We start from the raw sequence: 20,180 nt of genomic DNA on the forward strand, positions 1-20,180 counted from the left end.
TCAAAACGTTGCAAAAACCACCCTTCCTCTTTATCTCCGACGTCAATGTTCTCCCTCCGGTACACGAGCTCGAAAGATCTGATCTCTCGAGTTCCGATGGCTTTGGTTCGTTGTTTTTCACCACCAACACCGTTCCTTTACAGTCACAAGGTGGGTTTTTTTCTTGTTGGAAATGGATTCTTCAAGCGTAGCCATTCGAAAGGAGCTCGTGAAAAGAGCAGTTTCGATGTATCTTCAGTCTTTTTATGATTGTATCTGCTCCGGACACCAACTGGTATAATAGTTTCTGTTTGGAGGCAAAGCATGAGGCGGTTGATAGTCTTAGACGTGTGGACTCTTAGCTAAGAGATGTATATAGAAAGGGTGATTCCAACTTGTAAATGTGTTACTTTACAATCACTTAGACAATCAGATAAAGTTTTCAAGCTTTTCTAAAAACATGAGAAAACGATCTATAAAAACATCATTACCATCGTAGAACTAAGCATCTAACGTTTTTTCTTAGCTCGTTTGGAAGAAGATCTTAACGCCTCTTTTCTCAGATCATCTGGAGCTTTTGTGTCCAGAAACGGCTGCACATAAAAGAAAAAAGAGAGAGAACAAAATCAACACAGGTTATACAACAAGACGTGAATCTAAAGCGCCTTTAAAGCACACTTTCTTTTGCCACTGAGTTTCACCGATTTGGTTCCAAAGTTCAATCAATTTCAATCCCAACTTGGAAGAACAGAGTGGTTCTTCTTCACACTGGATTTACAACTTAACATGTATGCTAACAAGTTCATACAAACAATGGTAACATAGGAAGAAAGAAACGTGCTTTACTGTCCTATTCTCCGTTATGAATAGAGAGGAGGAGGAGAGAAGATGATACAAACCTCGTCCTTTCTCTTTTGGAGGTCAAGAAGTTCTCGGCAATAAGAAAGACACTCGGCCTGATAAGCTGCAGCTAAATCCTTAATCAAAGCTTTCCTTTTGATGATCCCAACCACTTTCACAACAATTGACAGAAAGAGAGAGAGAGTGTCAAGAAAGCATTTTTAGTTAGATCGATAAGATCAGAGGCAAAAACACAGAGAGCAAGCTGATGGTCAATGAATCATGATCTTATTCACGAATGTTCTAATCAATCAATTGCAGCTCTGATCTCTAACTATCCAAGGCAAAAGCCCTTCTCTTTCAAAAACCCCATAGCAAAAGGAACCAACTTTAGGTCCGATTAACAATGTCGGAGAAGAAAAACTAGGGTTTAGTACATCAGTCTAACTGAAGCAAACCCTAGAAATCAATTCGATGTTAAAGAGGGGAAAATTGGAGAATTACTTCGACTAGGATCGAATGTAGCCGGAGCAGTCGGCTTTTCTGGCGGCGAATTCTCGGATTTTGGTGGAGACTGCGGCGGAGAAGGGAGAGTAGTAGGCTCCGGTGTAGGTCGCTTCTTCTCTTCTTCCGCCATTGAAGAGAAGAGTGTTCCTCACAGAGTTTTTTTTTTCTTGGTCTTATTTCTTTTTGTTTATAAGTATAATAAAACTTCAATTTCCATTTGTCCACCACCACCATGATATTTTTTTGTCAAAAATAAAATAATATTAAAACATCAAACATATGTAATTTTTAGTCTATACCGGATTGCACAAATACAATTTACATCTAAATTTAGTATAACTAGATTTTGCTGTTAGAAAAACCACCTAAAAATAGCATAGTTAATTTATTTATTCTGGGTATGTCTTGAATTTCTTCTAAGTTTGGCACAATATATATTGTTAATAGATTAACAGGTGTCTTAATATTTTTAGATAATTTGACATTTTACCATGTTTATATAACCGTAATAAAGTCTTCTGATCTTCTCTGTGCATATATAAACCAACAATCAGATCTTACATACAACACCTTAATTAATCTTCTTCTTCTTTTTTCCTGCTCATTTCAGGAGGTCAAGAAAACTTTATATTTTATCACAAGTTCTTTTGAACTGCATACTTATATGGCGAATGAAATGAGGTTTATTCAAACATGGGGAGAGGTGGCACCTTCATTATCTCATCGGATTCAGCAGAGGCGACTATCGAGAAGCAGTTCGCAGCCTAAGTTGGAGACTATTCTTGAAGAAGGATGTGATAGTTTTTTTGCAGTTCAAGCGCCAAAACGGATTGTCATCTTTCTACCTCTCCTCCTCTCAATAATTTTGTACTTTTTCTTGTACAAGACTATCAAAGACTATTGATTCCTGCTTCTTTAATTTGTAATTTGGGTGTGTTGTTAATAACAAAGACTCTCCATGTTTTTAGGTTTAACAGGAGTTAAGACTTTAAAAGGTTGGTTCTGTTTGCTAGAAAATGTGTGTTTACTACATATTTCGTTGTCAAAAACTCGGCCATGTTAAAATAGTATCTTATTGGTGAGAAATATATTTAAAACTCATGAGCACTAGAAACATTTTACAAATTCGTATATGAGAATGAAATGAACAAATGAATTACAAAAGATTATATAAGAAACTCTTCTGCTTATACATTTGCCAAACAAAACAAAACAAAAACTCAAATTTCTTTGAAAAACACATGCATATATATATGTTTGTAAACATGTTCAAGAAAATCGAACAACACGGTCATGTCTATACAACAAAACACATGAGACGGCCGATATAATCGCCGGAACGAGAAGTAAAAGACGGTGTCCTTGTCCCATGATGGCTTTTGAATCATCGGACCTTTCTTCGAAAATGGTCTCTAGTGTCGGAATCATTGAACATCCCCGGCGATAAATCATGGCCGCCGGCGCCATCTCAGCTCCAGATAAAGATCTCCTTCTTCCCAATTCTGATCTGACCATGATAGCTCGATAGTTTCAAGATTTTCTTGTTCTTGTAAATGTTTAAAGAGAAAAGTCGTGAATGAAAGTGTTTATTGGTTTCTAAGTTATCTCAAATGGAGAATTCTTGGTGTATATATAGAGTCTAGTGCACGGCGAGTCTGCTATAGAAACACGGTTTTAATTTGTTTGGGAAAAGTGTTTTTAAGAAAAGAAAAAAAGACACAGATGGATCTGTCTCTGGTCCAAAATCGAGCAAGTGGTCTGTATGACTACACCCGTACGAACTCCTTCTGATGTTGACAGAGTTAGAGATTGTAAAAGTAAGGACAAAACTTTTCTCTATTATTTGGTGATGCATAGAAACAAACACAAAAAAACAAAGTAGAAACAATTACTCAAGAATATCCAAATAATCTCACAAGTTGAGATATGGAGAATACGACATGACTATAAGAAAGACGAAATTTCGGAGAAGTATACAAGTCTTGTTTGGTTAACTGTATCTCTACGTGGACGAGATACCCATGACATAATTTCAATTAAAGTTTGGTACATTCAACAATATCTTACAACTTCTAGAAGTATTTTATACAGAGACAAATAACTCTTTATTTTTGGTCAACTTCAAACAAATTTTTCTTTTGATCCCCCCAAAAGAAGCAAAATTATCTTTAAGGGGTTACACAAATTAATTCAAAAGGAATTCACCAAATAATTTACATTTTGTGGATAAGAACATTAGTTATATAGTAGTTTGATTGAATTTCATCCCTTATGCATTTCTCTGAAGAGCAAAACAACTTTGAGCTCTTCATTTTTCTGCTAGTACCAGAATCATTTATTTCTCCAGCGACGATTCAAAATCTTTTGAGCATCTTCCACTCTCGTGCACTTCAATACAAATCTATGATTCCAACACCTGTAAAAGTTCTATATACAAAAGCATGTAAACAAAACACATATTTAACCCGATTCATCAATGAATATGACAAAATATGATGTGAAAATCATCGCAAGAATTGAGAAAAAAAATTATAGAAAAAATCAATAATTTGTCACCATTCAAAATTCCTTCCGGTTAATTTGTTGAACTTTTTGCCTTATAACGTTCTTATTTTCTAGATTTATTTTATTCCAACAGCAGTCCATAAATGTTGTTTCTTTTACTAATGTTCTTTTTCTTATATATAAACAACCAAATGATACTATGTAAATAGACATATTCCACCGCACATCTTCACAAAGGCAGCCTTGAAACTCCCTTCACATTTTCTCAAGCCCATCCATGAAAAAGGCTTTCGTGTTTTTTTTGATCAAACCATGTAATCAAATTAAAAGCGAAAGGTGAGGTTAGGTTAAGGTTACAAGCTGCTTTAGCTAATCCATCAGCTTCAACATTGCTGGAACGAGACATGTAAGAAAATGATGTGGAAACAGAGGATTGACAGGGCAGGAAAATATCATGAAGAATTGCTGCCTTTACCGCTAGCGCTTCCGCCACTAAGGCTGAGCCAACTAAACATGCGGAGTTGTGGGCGGGAGCTCTTGTGCGTTTTGCCATGGTCTGGGAAAAAGGCTTTTGATGAGTTGAGAAGTGAAAAAGAAAAATCATGGGCAAATTGAAGAACAGAACTGGCTGATATAGCATTGGCTTTTTCTTCCTACGTTAATATCTCTTAACTCCTAAGCCAGCACAAGCATTGATCATCATATACTAGAACAAAAAAAAAAAATTGTTTGTACGTGAACACTTGACTCTGGCTCTGAGAATCTTTTATATCCAACCGGATTAAACCGAAAATTAAGTTACATTTTAGTTAAATATTAAACAATTGGATAAATGGACACCAATTCGAACCAAGGCAAAGTGGTAGTGACTCAGCACGAAAACGAGTCACACCAGGGTTCGAGCAACAAATTGGTACCCGATTGAGAAGGAAGGTTCATACTCCTCTCAGCTTCACGAGAATGTTTCGTGAGAGTTAGTTGCCTAACTAATACAGCAGCAATTAGGCTGCTATGCCAGATCCTTCTCTAAGAGATCTGATGATGGATATCGGGATGGTCCATCCGGTGAGACGTGCTAAATCTGAGATGGCGATTTGAGGTAATTCAAATTACCTTTTTTTTGTTTTAAACTAAATTTTATTCTACGTGTTGGGAATCAGATAGTTTACTTTTCCGACTGTCTCCTCTGCACATTCTCCGCTGCGACGGAGTGATAGGGGTATTGCACTGTGACTCGGTGAATTCTAATAGATTCATTTTGATCAATATCATACATATTACTTATTTTTGAAAAATACGTAAAACGATTTACTACTCATGATTTTGTAATGTCTTTTCAAAGTGAGCATCAAAGGAAAGAATCTTGATCAAACAAGTTAAGCATATAGATCAAATTACAAATAAATAAATATATATGAAAATCATTTGTCACCAGGAACTGGAAAACCAATACCATTGCGTGTTGTAGGAAATGTTGCAAACAGCATACTACAAAACACACCCACGCCAACCGGCAACGCCGTGAGAACCTCCAACGCTTCAGCTGATGGTGCCGGAAAAAAGCAATTCACCGTATTCCGATCAAATAAAACCACCGCACCAAACACCAATAACGACATGAAAGCATGAGCAAAATCTATAAACCTTAGTTTATATGTTTTAGATAACTCTTGAGGAAGCGTTGCTGATCCATCAATGATCCAAAACCCGTGGATTGTTGCAAACCCGTAGCAAATAGTACCGTTCTTGTCTTTGTAAGAATCCGTGAAGCTAAGTATGAAACATGAGAATCCACATATTGCCACTAGAACCGATGTCATGATCTTGCTAACTAAATCGCATTGACCGCCGTTTGAGAAAATTGGTGATAAGAGTTGAAACGCGAGAACCGTTCCTGTTGGTAAGAGATTAGCTAAATGAGCTGTGGTTTGAAACGTTTGACCTATTGCCTTTTGTATCCATGTTGTTCTTTCTATGTCGGGAAAGTCTTTGTCTTCTTCTAGAAGTGGCTTCTCGATCTCTTCTTGAGCACTTCCTTGATGATCTTCAACAACTTTGATCTCCATATCTGTGACGCTTTTTCCTTTGCTCATCCTCTATGCTTTTCTCTGATTTTGGGAAAATCTTTTCTGATGGAAGAAAGAATAATGATGAGATTCAAAGTACGTAAAGGCTATATAAGAGAGGTGAGAGAAAAGCTCTAATGCCTTGCAAGTAACCTTTGAGACCAAACCAAAGTCTTTGTTTACTTTAAGTTAAGGATGTTCTTTTTTAATTAAAGAGTGGATTATATTTTATTTTGTTTCAAGATAATCATTATATTCTGATTCGTTTTAGTGTTTATATTAGTAGTTTTTGAGGTTTTTTTTTGACTAAAGGCTTGTAGTTTTTGAGGTTTCTATGTAGAATCGTGACATATGTGACTTTGACGAGTAATTTCATATGAACAACTCCCCATGTTGTAACTTTTTATACTTTTTCAAATATATTTGATTATTTTCGTAAAATCCTGGAGAGATTCTTATTTGAACCGTGTCAAATGTCTATGAGGACAGCGTGAATAAGAATGGTCTAATCGACCAGTTAGATTTGTTAATGAACATATTTGCGTGTGTTGAGAATCTTTGGATTATCTCACAATTTCTTTTAATAATCAAGACTGATCCGTCGTGGAGGTCAAGTAAGGTCTAACAAAGTAGATAAGTAATCATTCAGTATTAAATTGAAGCGGTTTCAACCACAAATATTCGTTTCCTTTACCTGTATATTGGTTCCTTTAGAAAAGAAAGTTATTTGCATTGTGTTTAACTAACGCCAGTAATAAAGGCATACAAGACACGCATTGAGACCTTCACGTTACAATTTACATATTTTGTTATTATAGATTATTTTTTTAAGAAAAGCTATGAATTCAAGAAAGATTGTAATGGAGAAAGAAAATAGGAATCTTCATGAATTGGGCATTTTAGTACCAGAAACTCCAACTAATTGTTTTGTAACCAAGACTACCTAAGCCCAATTTGAGAATAGTATCGAACTAAGTCTCTAAAAAATTTCAAACAAGTTTAAAAATAGGGTAGGAACACATCAAATATCGTGATCCGATCCATTTCATCTCTGAATCCCCTATATATTAAAGGAGAAGTATTTTTAAGGCTTTCCTTAAACGATTTTGGTGAGAATACATGAGAAAGCTCGGATCCACGTGTCACTCTGTGAGGGAGTTTAAGAAAAACGGATCATTTAATTGTTTGCTTTGTTTCCTTATTTGCTTTCATTACAAGAAACGTAACCAATTTTTTTTCATTCATGCGCGAACTGTTTGTTTGTACATTCGTTTTGTACTGCGTTGACGTTAAACGTTTATAAACAACTACATTTCCAACTTATGGTTTGAATCCCCATCTCAGCATGTGGATAAAATCGTACGAAACTCACCACCACGAAGCAGAAACACTTTGAAGCATTACCTCTCGACGATGAAAGGATCCGAGTCATCGTTCTCTCCCTTCGAGTCTTGCCGTCTTCTGTCGCGTGTTCTTGACCTCGAGATCGATGAGGCAGCCCTTAGCGTAGACGAGGAGGATAAAAGTTAGGGAGAATATACAACTGGCTTGAACTTCAGTTGCGAAGGCCAAATCGGATGAGTTTGCCGTTTGCAAACATGGAGAGCTAAGGGACGAGCAAACACAGAGAGCTAAGGGAGAGCTAAGGGACGAGCAAACATCAGTCCCGAGTAACTATGGAAGATTGAGAGAGAGAAGGAAAAGATTTGATACGTTTACGAAGAATAAACTTTATGTTTTTCATAGTCTCTACACTTATTTTTTGTTGTTCTATAGGTCGACCATAATTATCTACAATTTTCATATTTTTGTAGAACCGAGCTGCTCGTGGAGCTGATGTTTATATCCCTGTTTCTCGCAAGCATTACGTTAGTAATCAAGTTGTGATCAAACATTCAAAGGAAGTCGTGTATTTTGACAAGGCAAATGGGTGAAACAATTGCTGCTATGGTGATTTGCTGCATAATGCATCATCAATTATCTTAAAGAAAAAAGTAAATATAATTTTGAAATCTACATATAGAAAGACATATATGAATAATACTAATGGGTTTCATTCCATTCTTGGCAGTAAGTTGTATATATTTTTCCTTATAGGGAGAGTTTGTGAATATATTTCTTTTTCTCGAAAGGATTTTTATAAAAATAAAAATATATATAGAAGAAACAGGAAATAAATAAATAGTTCAGAATTTTAGGTGTGAGCTCTTTCCTTTAAACTAAGAGATAATGCACAAACAAGGCAACAAGCCTTTCTTCTTTCTTCAACAATAAAAACATGGCTTACAATACCAGACCAGACCCTGCAAAAAAAAAGAGAAGAAAACGTTACCTTCCCATCCATGTATAGAGAGAGAGAGAGAGAGAGAGAGAGAGAGAGAGAGAGAGAGAGAGAGAGAGAGAGAGAGAGAGAGAGAGAGAGATTTAGTGTTTAGTGTATATCCAAGAATTTAGGGTTTAGTATTTGGATTTTCACCCATGGATTTAAGCTTTGTCCATGGGTTTAGGGTATAGTGTTTAGTGTTTATGATTTAATTTTTTGTGACGGTTTTAAAATTGTTAAAAATTTCAACTTTTTGCAGCTAATAATATTTTTCTTTTATTTTAAAAACTTAACACAAATTATTATTATTTTATTTATTATATTTAAAAAATTGTACATTAATTGGCAAACTATGATTAGTTGGTAATTCACCCAAGAAAAATTCATGATAAAATATTAAACTAGGAAACATTTCCATATAAATAAAAATTGTGGTAGTTAAAAGATAATCGATAAATTAAAAGAATGTTTACATTTTTATATTTTTCAAAAAAAAAGGTTTACGATGAAGGGGATATCGAGAGAGAGAAAGAGAGAGAAAGAGAGAGAGAGAGAGAGAGAGAGAGAGAGAGAGAGAGAGAGAGAGAGAGAGAGAGAGAGAGAGAGAGAGAGAGAGAGAGAGAAAGAAAACTACGGTCCACTTATGCACTTATAATAATAACGTAACATGTAGTATATGAATTAGACATAATGATACATAGAGATTGAGAAAGAATTACAATCTACTTATATTTATACTAATATATATATATATATGGGTAATATATGAATCATATGAATGCCCACACACATGATATGATCGTAATTACCTTTTTATCTTTTTCAAAAAACTAAAATGTTTATGATGAGAGAGAGAGAGACTTATATGTGGATAAACCTAAATGAGTAAGATACAAAGATACAACGAGAGTGAAATATAATTACGATCCACTTATGCACTAATAATAATAGCTATACATGCAATATATAAATCATATCGATGCCCGCACATGCATGATTTATTATTTCATATTTCAAAGTATATGATAATAATTTAAACCTCAAAGTTAAGTTGGTTGTGTAATGTCTAAAAGGCTTATAGTTTTGAACCACAAAGACTGAATGGAGAACAAATTTAGTTTTAGTAATACATAAAACATATGAATCATATTTGAATAATACATATTGTATGAATAATACATAAAACATCTGAAGAACAAATTTAGTTTTAATAATACATAAAACATTTGACTAGATATTAATAATATTTATACATAAAACTAAAATAAAAATACGATTCTTATGTTTAAAATAAAAATATGTTAAAATTTTAATCTTATTTTTTTAAACGCTCATCAATACTGATAAAATCTGAGAGAGAGAGAGAGAGAGAGAGAGAGAGAGAGAGAGAGAGAGAGAGATAAACAAAATGAGTTCGAGAGTAAGATGCAAAGAAAGAAATATAGAACAAGTTTGATTACACAAAAAATTTACGTACATAATAATTTGATTATATATTAATAATATTTATACATAAAACCTATGCAAAGAAATATATAAGTGTGATTACACAAATATTTACGTACATATAATTTGATTAGATATTAATAATATTTATCTTACTCGAATTAGATATTATACACAAAATCAGTTCTTCTTACATGGTTCAACGAATACAGCCAAGTTCTGTGGAATCCTTACATGTTTGAAGTCAATGACCTACGAGGAAGGTATGTTATTATACAAAAATCATGCATATGAAAATCAAATTGTATAATAATAATTATATCTTTATACGCAAGTTCTTGCAAATGAATCAGAGTAAGATAAATCACACCAGTGATATGTATAAACTATTGAGACTATGGAAAAGAAGTTTATAGACAAGCTTTTCAAACCTCAACACTTAAGGATTTGTATAGACATTGAGCCATTCTCAATCCCACAAATGATGAAGTGGATAAAATAAATGATTACATGCTTTTGCAGTTGCCAGGTAACATGTTTTGTGTTTACTCTTATGTTCCAGTAAATTTTTACATGTCACTAAAATAAAAGATTTACATATGTTTCTATCTCAGTGACGTCTATGCCGTAAAATCAGCACCACCGAGATTAAACACCAAAAAAAAATACACAAAATCCAAATTCCAAACTATATATATATATACTTTCTAATATTTTCGAAAAATTACTGATCTAACCATCTCATTCCGCGCAAGGCGCGGATTACTACCTAGTATTAAATTATTCTATATGATTCGATCAAAAGCCAGTTGGATATTTGGTGTCTCGAATATCTAAAACCATTTAGACTTTTAATCGGATGTTCCGATTCAATCCATACAAATAAAATAAACATAAAAAATTATCCAAAAATATTATTTTGCAGTATTACTATACATGTTTGGTTGTTCGCTTTGCTGCATATATATTGTTCTCGGTTCTTTAGCATTAAAGGCCCATCATAAACTTATACTATATAAAAAAAATACTATATAGATCATGAATATAATGATGATTGTCAAGTGTACCAAACAATAAACATCCGCATGTTATTGATGAGATGAGACTTGGAAGGAACGATTTTGTCATTATTTGGACGGTGGACCTACCTTGGCTCCGTGTGGAACAAGGTAGATCTTCTTTCTTTCTTTCTACTTTTTTTTGTAACTTACTTTCTTTCTGTTTTTCGGGTTTAGCAAATCAATATGTTATTCATCCTTTCATTTCATGTTCGTCTCTGTGTGCTTTTATGTAGTACATGCACTATTAATTGTACATGCTATTTTATGAGTACAAAAGTTTGCCAAAATTAAAAATTGTATTTTGTACAGTCACTTGTTGATAGAGTAACATCTAAGTTCTAGATTCCTAATCAACGATTAGGTAATGTTCCATTATGGTTAGTTTTCTACGTCTCTTAACTATGTTAGTACCAAAGCCTTAGTTTTAACATTCAGTTCATGTTGATTACTCGTGTGTTGACAATGATTATGTTGTAAATGGCCACGAATTAGGTTAGAAAAAGAATAGATAATAAAACGTATTGAGACAAGTATCTATTTAGTGTTTTTTATTATTGATGTGATAATAACTTACAAACCCTTAGATCTATATTTATACAAAATCTATAGGACTTTTTTTGATTTACAGAGATTTAAGACACACAGATGTAACAGATTCACGACAAAATCTTTCACCAAATACTTAGTCCGAGAGATAGGGACCAGCATTTTGGTTCCATTTTCAGGTTTGGTTGGACCAGACAGTTTTTGTTCGGTTTGACTTTGCTTCAGCCATCTTTTGTACATGTTTTAAATTTGAGAACATATCAAATGAATAATTCGTTAAACTAATAATTAGGATTGAGTGGTCAGTAAATCAATAATCAAAAGATACAAAACTATAGAGAAAAGCAAGAACTCAACTGCTAAACAAAATATAAAAATTAAATATTATAAATAGATACGAAATTAAAACAACATTTTAAACTTTTGGGGGTTTTGGTTCGGTTCTAGAAAAACTATACCAAACGTCTAACCATTCAGTTTAGTTTCACGACCAAGTCTAATCCAATTCAATATATATGTTCGGTTTGTGTTGTAAATCAAACTTTAAACCATACCTCCTTCCTTGTGACCCAAAAAAACATACCCCCTCCCAAAATTATAAATTCAGATAATTTCAGTCTGAGCAACAAGGAGAGGATTTAACAGCAGAGACATCATCTTTGCTACCTATACCAATGGTCTGTCCTTTAGGAAAAGACGTTGGATCTCCAGTGCCATCAAGAGCTTTACGGCTCGTAACACGATAGATTTGAGTCAAGACATGAGTGAAAGCTTCCTCAACATTTGTAGCATCAAGAGCAGATGTTTCCATTAAGAACATGTTCTCTTTTTCAGAGAAAGATTTAGCTTCATCCTTTTGAACAGAACGAAGGTGGTGAAGATCAGCTTTGTTTCCAACAAGCATGATCACAATGTTGGCGTCGGTATGGTTACGAAGCTCCTTAAGCCATCGTTCAACGTTCTCAAACGTTATGTGTCGAGTTATGTCGTATACAAGAAGAGCTCCTACTGCTCCTCTGTAGTATGCACTCGTGATTGATCTGTATCTGTATTATAACAAAATGAAACTACTCAATAAGAAAGCCAGAGAAATAAAAACAACATAAATTATGATAGACCTATAAAACACACAAAGGTTTAACGGTTTAGTTTAGTTTTTTTTTTTTTTGTCATCGAATTAATGGAAATTGAAACCAAATAAAACCGTTGAAATTTGGTTTGCTTTTGGTTCGGTTTGTGATATCTTGATCTGGATTTAGTATATTTGGTTTTGAGTAAATATATAAATACTGATTCATTTACTTAATGCTATATAGCCTATATTTATGTAACTAAATCAAAATTTCATATTTTTTCTGCCTATACATCTATGTAATATATAGAACTCTAACAAGTTTTGGTTTATTATATGGCAAACTAACTGGTTACAATATTTTGACAAATTAAAAAATAAATTATTACTGGCTCAGTTTCGGATTAAGCATTTCGGTTTGGTTTGTTTGGTTACTTTCCAATTATTAACCGACGGTAAAACAACACATAAACAAGAAGAAGAAAAAAAGAGGTCACTAGGATTTTGTTTACCTTTCTTGACCGGCGGTGTCCCAAAGCTGAGCTTTGATGATTTTCTCGTCGACATGAATGCTTCTCGTGCCGAACTCGACACCAATGGTAGACTTAGTCTCGATACTGAATTCATTTTTGGTGAATCGAGACAGAAGGTTGGTTTTTCCGACGCCGGAGTCTCCGATCAAGACTAGTTTGAAGAGATAATCGTAGTCGTCATCGGCTCTGTACGCCATCATTGATTTTTTTTTTCAGAAACCCAAAATGAAAATAAAGATCTTTGCTCGATGTAATAAAAATCTTGAAGAGATGTTGTGATGATCATATGATAATGATGTGTATTTATCACCAAAATGATGTGTGTTTATCACCTTATTGGTTTTGATTGTCTTTTTAAGTTATCTTCAATAAGATCATTGATTTGTTATTATTAAAATGCATGGCTAAGCATAGATCTATAATGTATACGTTTTGAAAGTGGTTGAAAAGATTAGAGAACAAACATGTATGACGAACTGTCGAGGTTTATGCCTGCCATGAACTGGTAAACGCAGAACCAATACACTTGCAATGAGAAAATATATTTGCTGGGTGCAAGGAAGATTTCTTCGATATAAATAGCTTTGATCGAATTAAATCGCTAGGAAACTTTTCCATAAATAAAATGATAGCAATATGCAGGAAGATATTTTTAAAAATGAACTTATACATGGTATTAATAAATTGTTGTTTTCATATTTTAATATATTGTTGTGAAAAGATAGTTAAAATATGAGGTAGAGCCGGTGAGATTACTGAGATTTGAGACATGTTTTAATTGAGTAGATCTCTCTAAAGTAATGAGATTCTTTTCCTAGAAATGTACATAGATGATCTTGTAATATTAATTTTGCGGTTAGACAAAACAAAACATATGTTTTCATGTAAATGGTATCATTGAATAAAAGTATATAACAAAGCTCTGAATGTGACAAAAAAAAATCTCTACATTAATTATCAGTTTATGTTTATGAGATAAGTTATTTGATTACTCTGCATTCATAATTTCTAGATCTTGATCTATAAACACTTGATTATTAAAAAGAAAACTCTTAAATAAAGAGAAAAGAATTAGACATTCGGACCTCTTTATCATTTTACCATTTTACTCCATGTAATTAATTTTTCTTTTTACGACCTGTCTAACTAACAAGATTTTTCAACTGTACTGAGAATCATTGAACGATATGATTTACAAATAAATAAATAAACAGGGCCACAACTTATAATTCAAGATTAGATCAAAAGAGAGTGGATTGGATTATCTGATGATGTCAAAATCTGAAACATAACAACAGTACAAGATTATTCTCACCATTTAAAAACGACGACGTAAAAAGTCATCAACCTATGAATTGACTATTGTTTTCCTATCCCCATTCGTTCGGAAAAGAGACGAATAATAAATAATACAACATCACACCTTGATATCACCAATTTGATCAAATCATCAATGTCCAAAGTGCAAAGCTTCATCAACGGCCAAAGCCAATGCAGCAGCAGCACCAACATATGTGTGTGGAGTCAACTTCAAAAGCTGAGTTTTTGCTTCTTCAGGCAAATCCAAACCTTTGATAAACTCTCTTATGCTTTCTTCATTCACAGCTCTTCCTCTTGTTAGCTCCTTCAGCTTCTCGTAAGGCTCTGGAACACCATATCTCCTCATCACCTTTTATCATAATGAAAATTCCATGAATTAGCATTTAGCCATATACATGGATGGAGTAACTAGAAAGTCAAAAGAGAGACTTACAGTTTGTATTGGTTCAGCGAGGACTTCCCAAGTCTGATCCAAATCTTCTTTTAACCGAGCTTCATTAACCTAAATACGTAAAACAAACATTCTTAGCCTTATGTCAGGTGAGAAAACCTTTCTTAAGACTTACGGTAAATAATAATAATACCTGAAGCTTCCTGATTCCTTGTATCGCACTCTTGTAAGCAAGAAGAGAGTGTCCTAAAGCTCCACCCATGTTCCTCAAGACAGTCGAATCAGTTAAGTCACGCTGCATTCGTGAAACAGGAAGCTTCATGCTGAGGAAAGAAAGCTCAGCGTTTGCTTTCCCAAGGTTCCCTTCGCTGTTCTCAAAGTCAATAGGGTTCACTTTGTGAGGCATCGTAGAAGATCCGATCTCACCGGCTTTGGTTATCTGCTTAAAGTAACCTAGAGATATGTAGCTCCATATATCTCTGTCGAAATCAATCAAGACGTTGTTGAACTGGCTGATCGTGTTGAAAAGCCTAGCCATATAGTCGTGAGGCTCAATCTGAGTGACGTATGGGTTAAAACTTAAACCGAGAGAAGTCACAAACTCCTCTGCAACATTAGGCCAGTCGATGTCGGGATAAGCCGAGATATGAGCGTTGTAGTTCCCAACAGCACCTGCGAACTTCCCTTTGATCTTGGTCTCCGCAAGGTATCTCCTCTCTTCGCTTAACCTCACCGCGAAGATCGCCATCTCCTTCCCTAACGTCGTAGGCGAAGCCGGCTGTCCGTGAGTGCGTGAGAGCATGGGGACATACGCAAACTCCTTAGCCATGAGGGAGATGGACTCGATGAGGTCATCCATGGATGGGAGTATGACGGAGGCGAGTGCTTCTCGAAGCATGAGACCGTGGGAGAGATTGTTGATGTCTTCGGATGTGCAAGCGAAATGGAAGAACTCGAGGACTTTAGCGAGGTCAGGATGTGATTCGCATTTTTGTTTCAAGAAATACTCGACGGCTTTGACGTCGTGGTTGGTGACTCTCTCGATCTTCTTGACTTCCAAGGCGTCGTCCATGCTGAACATGTCGAGGATGCCTTGCAAGTAGGCCTCGGCTTCTTTGGTAAAGGTTGGAACTTCGGTGATTTGAGGAGTTTTCGAAAGCTTGAGAAGCCATTTGATCTAAGCAAACAGAGATCAATGAGATGTTAATTAATAATAATAATAATAACAGAAAGAAGGTTCAAATTGGAGAAGCAGAGATAACATTTACCTCGACAAGTACACGGAAGTAGATCAAACCAAACTCGCTCATGGAAGAAGCCAAGTCCTTGACTTTTCCCCAGTAACGTCCGTCCAAAGGCGATAACGCCGTTAAACTCGACAGCTCCAAGTCTCTTGAGCTTCCCGCGGCCATTGCTGCAACCACCTAGAGAACCACCCCAATTTTCGAATTGGGAACAATTAGATTACATACGAAACACAGAGTTTCGACATGAACCCATTTGCTGGGAGGTGGGGAGGGAAAGAGGTTACCTTTCTCGAAGTCGTTAGCTTGAGAGAACCAGCAGAAGAAGAAGAGAGAGAGAATGATACTGTGGGAAGCGGGTGATGATGAGAAGCTAAGCAGAGTGGTTTTGGTGGGTTTAAGAGTGTTCCGGTGGTGGGTATAACGCCGAAGCAAGGAGTTTTGGTGTTGGTTAGTGCCTTGGGAGAAAAACTGAACTCCATTTGCGATTATAGAGATCTCAGGATTCGAGCTTAGACGACGACGACGACGACGACTACGACGGGAGTGAAAAGCTTGGCGCTTTAGGGTTTTAGGGGGGATTCTGATTAAACTCAGGCACTCTTTTGTAAATTCCATTTATACCCCTGTTTTCTCTACGTATTTACACTTACAGATTCTATTTTTCCTTTTTCTTTTTTTTTTTGCACTAATATTTTTCCTCTGGTTAAACCTAATTTTACAGATAGGTTTACTCTATGTTGCACAAAAAAAGATTTACTCTACATCACAGGAGAAATGATTCATACATGACCAAATGATCAGTTAACACAATATTACATATATCAAGTTAAATAAATCACTTATATTTACATGACTATATATTATATAAAGAATAAACGAAATTGGTTAGACCTTTTACAAAAATAAAAAAATAAAAATATTTGTTTGACATATTTACATAATATACATGTATCCATATGTATGTATAATTATTACTAATATATGTTGTTTTTTCCAGTCAAAAAGAAGATAACAATGTGTCCAAATAATCACTTCCAAATTCCTCAAACTCAAACAAACCAAACACATCACATTTCTCTTCTCCCCTGCTACCCATCTTCTTATCATCAATCTCAACTTCTTGTAACATTATACAATCTTCATCTCTTCTTTGTCTCTTTCTTGAACCTAACCAAGCTTCTTCATTCCCAACCAATCCCAAGCTTTCCTGAGTCGAACAATAACTAAAGGCACAACCGTTGTCGACCATCCCATCAACAACTCTATCACCATAAGCCCCAATCGCATCTTTTCCTCCGGTTTCACGGTGGTTTCTTATAGGTCGAGACGTACTGCTTGAACGGTTTATCGGGTAGTAACTTGAGCCGCAATCCATTTCCATAGCTTTTATAACCGTCTCGAGTTGAAAATTTGTGTGAGCTCTTTGGATGCCTCTGATTTTAACCGCGGCTTTATCATAAGCCATAGCTGCTTCTTCTGCTGTCTGGAACGTCCCGAGCCAGACTCTAACACCGTTTCTCGTTGAGTCCCTTATCTCTGCTGCGAATTTCCCCCAGGGACGCCTCCTTACTCCCCTGTATTTCCTTGTTTTGCAAGAAACCGGAGAAGGCAGAGAGCGCGAACCGGTAGGGTTTGTTAATAACATGTCACGATTGGTTTCGCTTGGGAAGGAAGAAATGGAGTCGAGAATCTCTGCCCATTCCTTGGCCTCCATCGACATATAATCTAGGCTTGGAAGGCTTCTTTTGGAGTGTTTTGGTATGTCATCAAGGGTTGGCAAGGCTTCCCATGTTGTGGAAACTTCTTGAACATGGACTGATCTTGTATCGGTTTGATCTGGCTTTCTGATGAAGTTCTCCCAAACATTCTTTAGGATCTCTCTGTCTGGTTCTTGGACGATGTTTCCAAAAGCCATTGTTGGATTGAAGAGTATGTGTTGGTGGCCTTTTAGTGCTTTTTAAAGATATATAGTTGCTTTTTCGAGATTGTGTGCGAGTTGAATGGGAATTTGGCGGCAGGATAAGTGGGCAGTACAGTTGGTGAAACTTGTGTTCCAAGTTACTGACCACCTCGTTTGATGGAGGCTTTTACGTTCCTCGTGAAGTCTGGGTTTTCTATGTGTGTACTCACACGTATCATTATGGATTATGTGTGAATATATCAACTGAAAACAAATTTTGAAGCATTTTGTGTACTCTTTTTATTAAAAAATAAAATAAATGAAAACTTTGTGTACTCCTGTAAAAGACCAGATGCATAGTATACTTTCTTGAATCTATTAATACGCAGACTCAAGGCAGTTTGTTAGAAAAAAAGCTGATATATTACCTCTTGTGAAACAAATATTAATCTTGAGTTTTACTTTTCATGGGAATCTTCGATGTGTTCCCACGGGATGCACAAATCCATTTTAGATAACTGTAGTTACTGGAACAAACTGTCAGGTTAGTGTAGCTTCTAAATCATTAGTTTTAGTTTTTGATGGCCCCTAATACTAATTTTCACTTTATCTACAAGAAAATTCTTCAATTCATGGGTTAATCTTGTTGGTATTTATTAGTTAACTACTATTTTGCAAAATATCATCTAATGTGAAATGAAACAAGAAAATGTAAAACTTAAGTCATTCGCAACCTTTTCCAAGTAATGATTCATATCAGATGATTTTTCGTCGATCCAAACTCCGAAGATTTGACACAATGATGAGAGGCGTGTATACAATATAATTGAAGTATAAATTTAATACTTCCAAATTGAGTAAAATATAATATATATCACACGCTTTGAAACAAAATACTATCATCTAATGTGAAATGAAACAAGAAAATGTAAAACTTAAGTCATTAGCAACCTTTTTCCAAGTAATGATTCATATCAGATGATTTTTCGGACCATGAGTTTCCCTACGCTTATTTCTCTAGAGCCAAAATCTCTTATAGGTTCGGTAGAGTTCTTATACCCTTATTTCATAATTCATTTTTTAATCAAAACCCAAAATCCTAAATCAAATCTTCTCATCTCATCAAAACTAAACCCTAATCCTCCCTATGGATTAGTGAACCCTTGAATAAATATTTAAATTCTATATATTTCAAATTTGAAAAAAGAAGTTTTTAAAATTGTTTTTACTCATATTTTGATGATTTTCGTGAAATTTTGAAAAACCCGTTTTTGATTTTTGAAATATTTTTATCAAATTCTATAAATCAAATAAAAAATATTCACGTTTCCAGTTTAATTTTATGATTTTTCGTTTGCTATATAAAATTAAAAAAAAACGAGTCCATTAAAAATTACACTATGAAATATAAGAGCATTGAAGCAATTGTTCCTGATTTTTCGTCGGTCCAAACTCCGAAGATTTGACACAATGATGAGAGGCGTATATACAATATAATTGAGGAATAAATTTAATATTTCCAAATTGAGTAAAATATAATACTACTAGGTAGTAACCCGCGCCTTGCGCGGGATGAGATGGTTAGATCAGTAATTTTTGAAAATATTAGAAAGTATACATATATAGTTTGAAATTTGGGTTTTGTGTGTTTTTTTGGTGTTTAATCTCGGTGGTGCTGATTTTACGGTATAGACGTTACTAAAATAGAAATATTTGTAAATCCTTTATTTTAGTGACATGTAAAAATTTACTGGAACATAAAAGTAAACACACAAAACCCAAATTGTAAATCCTCAACATGCTTTCGCATGTTACCTGGCAACTGCGAAAGCATGTAATCATTTATTTTATCCACTTCATCATTTGTGGGAGTGAGAATGGCTCGATGTCTATACAAATCCTTAACTGTTGAGGTTTGAAAAGCTTGTCCATAAACTTCCTTTTCCATAGTCTCAATAGTTTATACATATCACTGGTGTGATTTATCTTACTCTGATTCATTTGCAAGAACTTGCGTATAAAGATATAATTATTATTATACAATTTGATTTTCATATGCATGATTTTTGTATAATAACATACCTTCCTCGTAGGTCATTGACTTCAAACATGTAAGGATTCCACAGAACTTGGCTGTATTCGTTGAACCATGTAAGAAGAACTGATTTTGTGTATAATATCTAATTCAAGTAAGATAAATATTATTAATATCTAATCAAATTATATGTACGTAAATATTTGTGTAATTACACTTATATATTTCTTTGCATAGGTTTTATGTATAAATATTATTAATATATAATCAAATTATTATGTACGTAAATTTTTTGTGTAATCAAACTTGTTCTATATTTCTTTCTTTGCATCTCTCTCTCTCTCTCTCTCTCTCTCTCTCTCTCTCTCTTCTCTCTCCTCTCTCTCTCTCTCTCTCTCTCTCTCTCTCT

At 34.6% G+C, this 20,180-nt stretch overlaps 6 protein-coding genes across 8 annotated transcripts; all 6 read right to left on the minus strand.

Annotated features, from left to right (window-relative positions):
* Positions 1–351: 351 nt before the first annotated feature.
* On the minus strand, positions 352–1,512 carry LOC108840206 (uncharacterized). The gene is made up of 3 exons (XM_018613040.2): positions 1,324–1,512; positions 879–991; positions 352–572 (listed from the first exon to the last, which is right to left on the minus strand). Exons 1-3 carry the CDS (start codon positions 1,454–1,456, stop codon positions 489–491), a joined length of 330 nt encoding a protein of 109 aa, XP_018468542.2. The 5' UTR covers positions 1,457–1,512; the 3' UTR covers positions 352–488.
* A 917-nt stretch (positions 1,513–2,429) lies between these two features.
* LOC108839987 (uncharacterized) lies at positions 2,430–2,979 on the minus strand. The gene has a single exon (XM_018612796.2). The coding sequence runs from the start codon at positions 2,839–2,841 to the stop codon at positions 2,596–2,598; it is 246 nt and encodes an 81-aa protein (XP_018468298.1). The 5' UTR covers positions 2,842–2,979; the 3' UTR covers positions 2,430–2,595.
* Positions 2,980–3,452: 473 nt separating this feature from the next.
* On the minus strand, positions 3,453–6,094 carry LOC108840191 (protein DMP4). Of its 2 annotated transcripts, none has more exons than XM_018613023.2 (2): positions 5,285–6,094; positions 3,453–3,753 (listed from the first exon to the last, which is right to left on the minus strand). In XM_018613023.2, exons 1-2 carry the CDS (start codon positions 5,922–5,924, stop codon positions 3,728–3,730), a joined length of 666 nt encoding a protein of 221 aa, XP_018468525.2. In that variant the 5' UTR covers positions 5,925–6,094; the 3' UTR covers positions 3,453–3,727. The 2 variants fall into 2 exon arrangements, with proteins under 2 accessions (XP_018468525.2, XP_056859037.1); XM_057003057.1 differs by having other exon boundaries at positions 3,454–3,742.
* A 5,363-nt stretch (positions 6,095–11,457) lies between these two features.
* LOC108840720 (ras-related protein RABA1e-like) lies at positions 11,458–13,412 on the minus strand. 2 transcript variants are annotated; one of them, XM_018613544.2, is made up of 3 exons: positions 13,343–13,412; positions 12,858–13,064; positions 11,458–12,319 (listed from the first exon to the last, which is right to left on the minus strand). In XM_018613544.2, exons 1-3 carry the CDS (start codon positions 13,375–13,377, stop codon positions 11,887–11,889), a joined length of 675 nt encoding a protein of 224 aa, XP_018469046.1. In that variant the 5' UTR covers positions 13,378–13,412; the 3' UTR covers positions 11,458–11,886. The 2 variants fall into 2 exon arrangements, with proteins under 2 accessions (XP_018469046.1, XP_018469047.1); XM_018613545.2 differs by lacking the exon at positions 13,343–13,412 and having other exon boundaries at positions 12,858–13,190.
* Positions 13,413–14,053: 641 nt separating this feature from the next.
* LOC108826298 (uncharacterized) lies at positions 14,054–16,409 on the minus strand. Its single transcript, XM_018599685.2, has 5 exons — positions 16,121–16,409; positions 15,858–16,013; positions 14,783–15,766; positions 14,632–14,700; positions 14,054–14,547 (listed from the first exon to the last, which is right to left on the minus strand). The coding sequence occupies exons 1-5, from the start codon at positions 16,313–16,315 to the stop codon at positions 14,329–14,331; spliced, it is 1,623 nt and encodes a 540-aa protein (XP_018455187.2). The 5' UTR covers positions 16,316–16,409; the 3' UTR covers positions 14,054–14,328.
* A 396-nt stretch (positions 16,410–16,805) lies between these two features.
* Positions 16,806–17,939, minus strand: LOC108841578 (ethylene-responsive transcription factor ERF091). Its single transcript, XM_018614328.2, has one exon. It carries the CDS (start codon positions 17,749–17,751, stop codon positions 16,834–16,836), a length of 918 nt encoding a protein of 305 aa, XP_018469830.2. The 5' UTR covers positions 17,752–17,939; the 3' UTR covers positions 16,806–16,833.
* Between the last annotated feature and the right edge of the window lie 2,241 nt (positions 17,940–20,180).

Source organism: Raphanus sativus, chromosome 2, assembly GCF_000801105.2.
Source record: "Raphanus sativus cultivar WK10039 chromosome 2, ASM80110v3, whole genome shotgun sequence".
NCBI lineage: Eukaryota > Viridiplantae > Streptophyta > Magnoliopsida > Brassicales > Brassicaceae > Raphanus > Raphanus sativus.

Coding starts and splice junctions, on each gene's coding strand:
- LOC108840191 (XM_018613023.2), bottom strand. CDS start 5,924: ATGAGCAAAGGAAAAAGCGTCACAGATATGGAGATCAAAGTTGTTGAA. Junction 3,754..5,284: donor ATTTCCTACAACACGCAATG/GTATTGGTTTTC, acceptor TTTTGTATATAG/AACTTTTACAGGTGTTGGAA.
- LOC108839987 (XM_018612796.2), bottom strand. CDS start 2,841: ATGGTCAGATCAGAATTGGGAAGAAGGAGATCTTTATCTGGAGCTGAG.
- LOC108840206 (XM_018613040.2), bottom strand. CDS start 1,456: ATGGCGGAAGAAGAGAAGAAGCGACCTACACCGGAGCCTACTACTCTC. Junction 992..1,323: donor TACATTCGATCCTAGTCGAA/GTAATTCTCCAA, acceptor TTGTTGTGAAAG/TGGTTGGGATCATCAAAAGG. Junction 573..878: donor TCCAAAAGAGAAAGGACGAG/GTTTGTATCATC, acceptor TTTTATGTGCAG/CCGTTTCTGGACACAAAAGC.
- LOC108841578 (XM_018614328.2), bottom strand. CDS start 17,751: ATGGCTTTTGGAAACATCGTCCAAGAACCAGACAGAGAGATCCTAAAG.
- LOC108840720 (XM_018613544.2), bottom strand. CDS start 13,377: ATGGCAGGCATAAACCTCGACAGTTCGTCATACAT. Junction 13,065..13,342: donor CTCGACAGTTCGTCATACAT/GTTTGTTCTCTA, acceptor GATGGCGTACAG/AGCCGATGACGACTACGATT. Junction 12,320..12,857: donor GACACCGCCGGTCAAGAAAG/GTAAACAAAATC, acceptor GTTATAATACAG/ATACAGATCAATCACGAGTG.
- LOC108826298 (XM_018599685.2), bottom strand. CDS start 16,315: ATGGAGTTCAGTTTTTCTCCCAAGGCACTAACCAACACCAAAACTCCT. Junction 15,767..15,857: donor ACTTCCGTGTACTTGTCGAG/GTAAATGTTATC, acceptor CTGTTTGCTTAG/ATCAAATGGCTTCTCAAGCT. Junction 14,548..14,631: donor TCGCTGAACCAATACAAACT/GTAAGTCTCTCT, acceptor TTATGATAAAAG/GTGATGAGGAGATATGGTGT.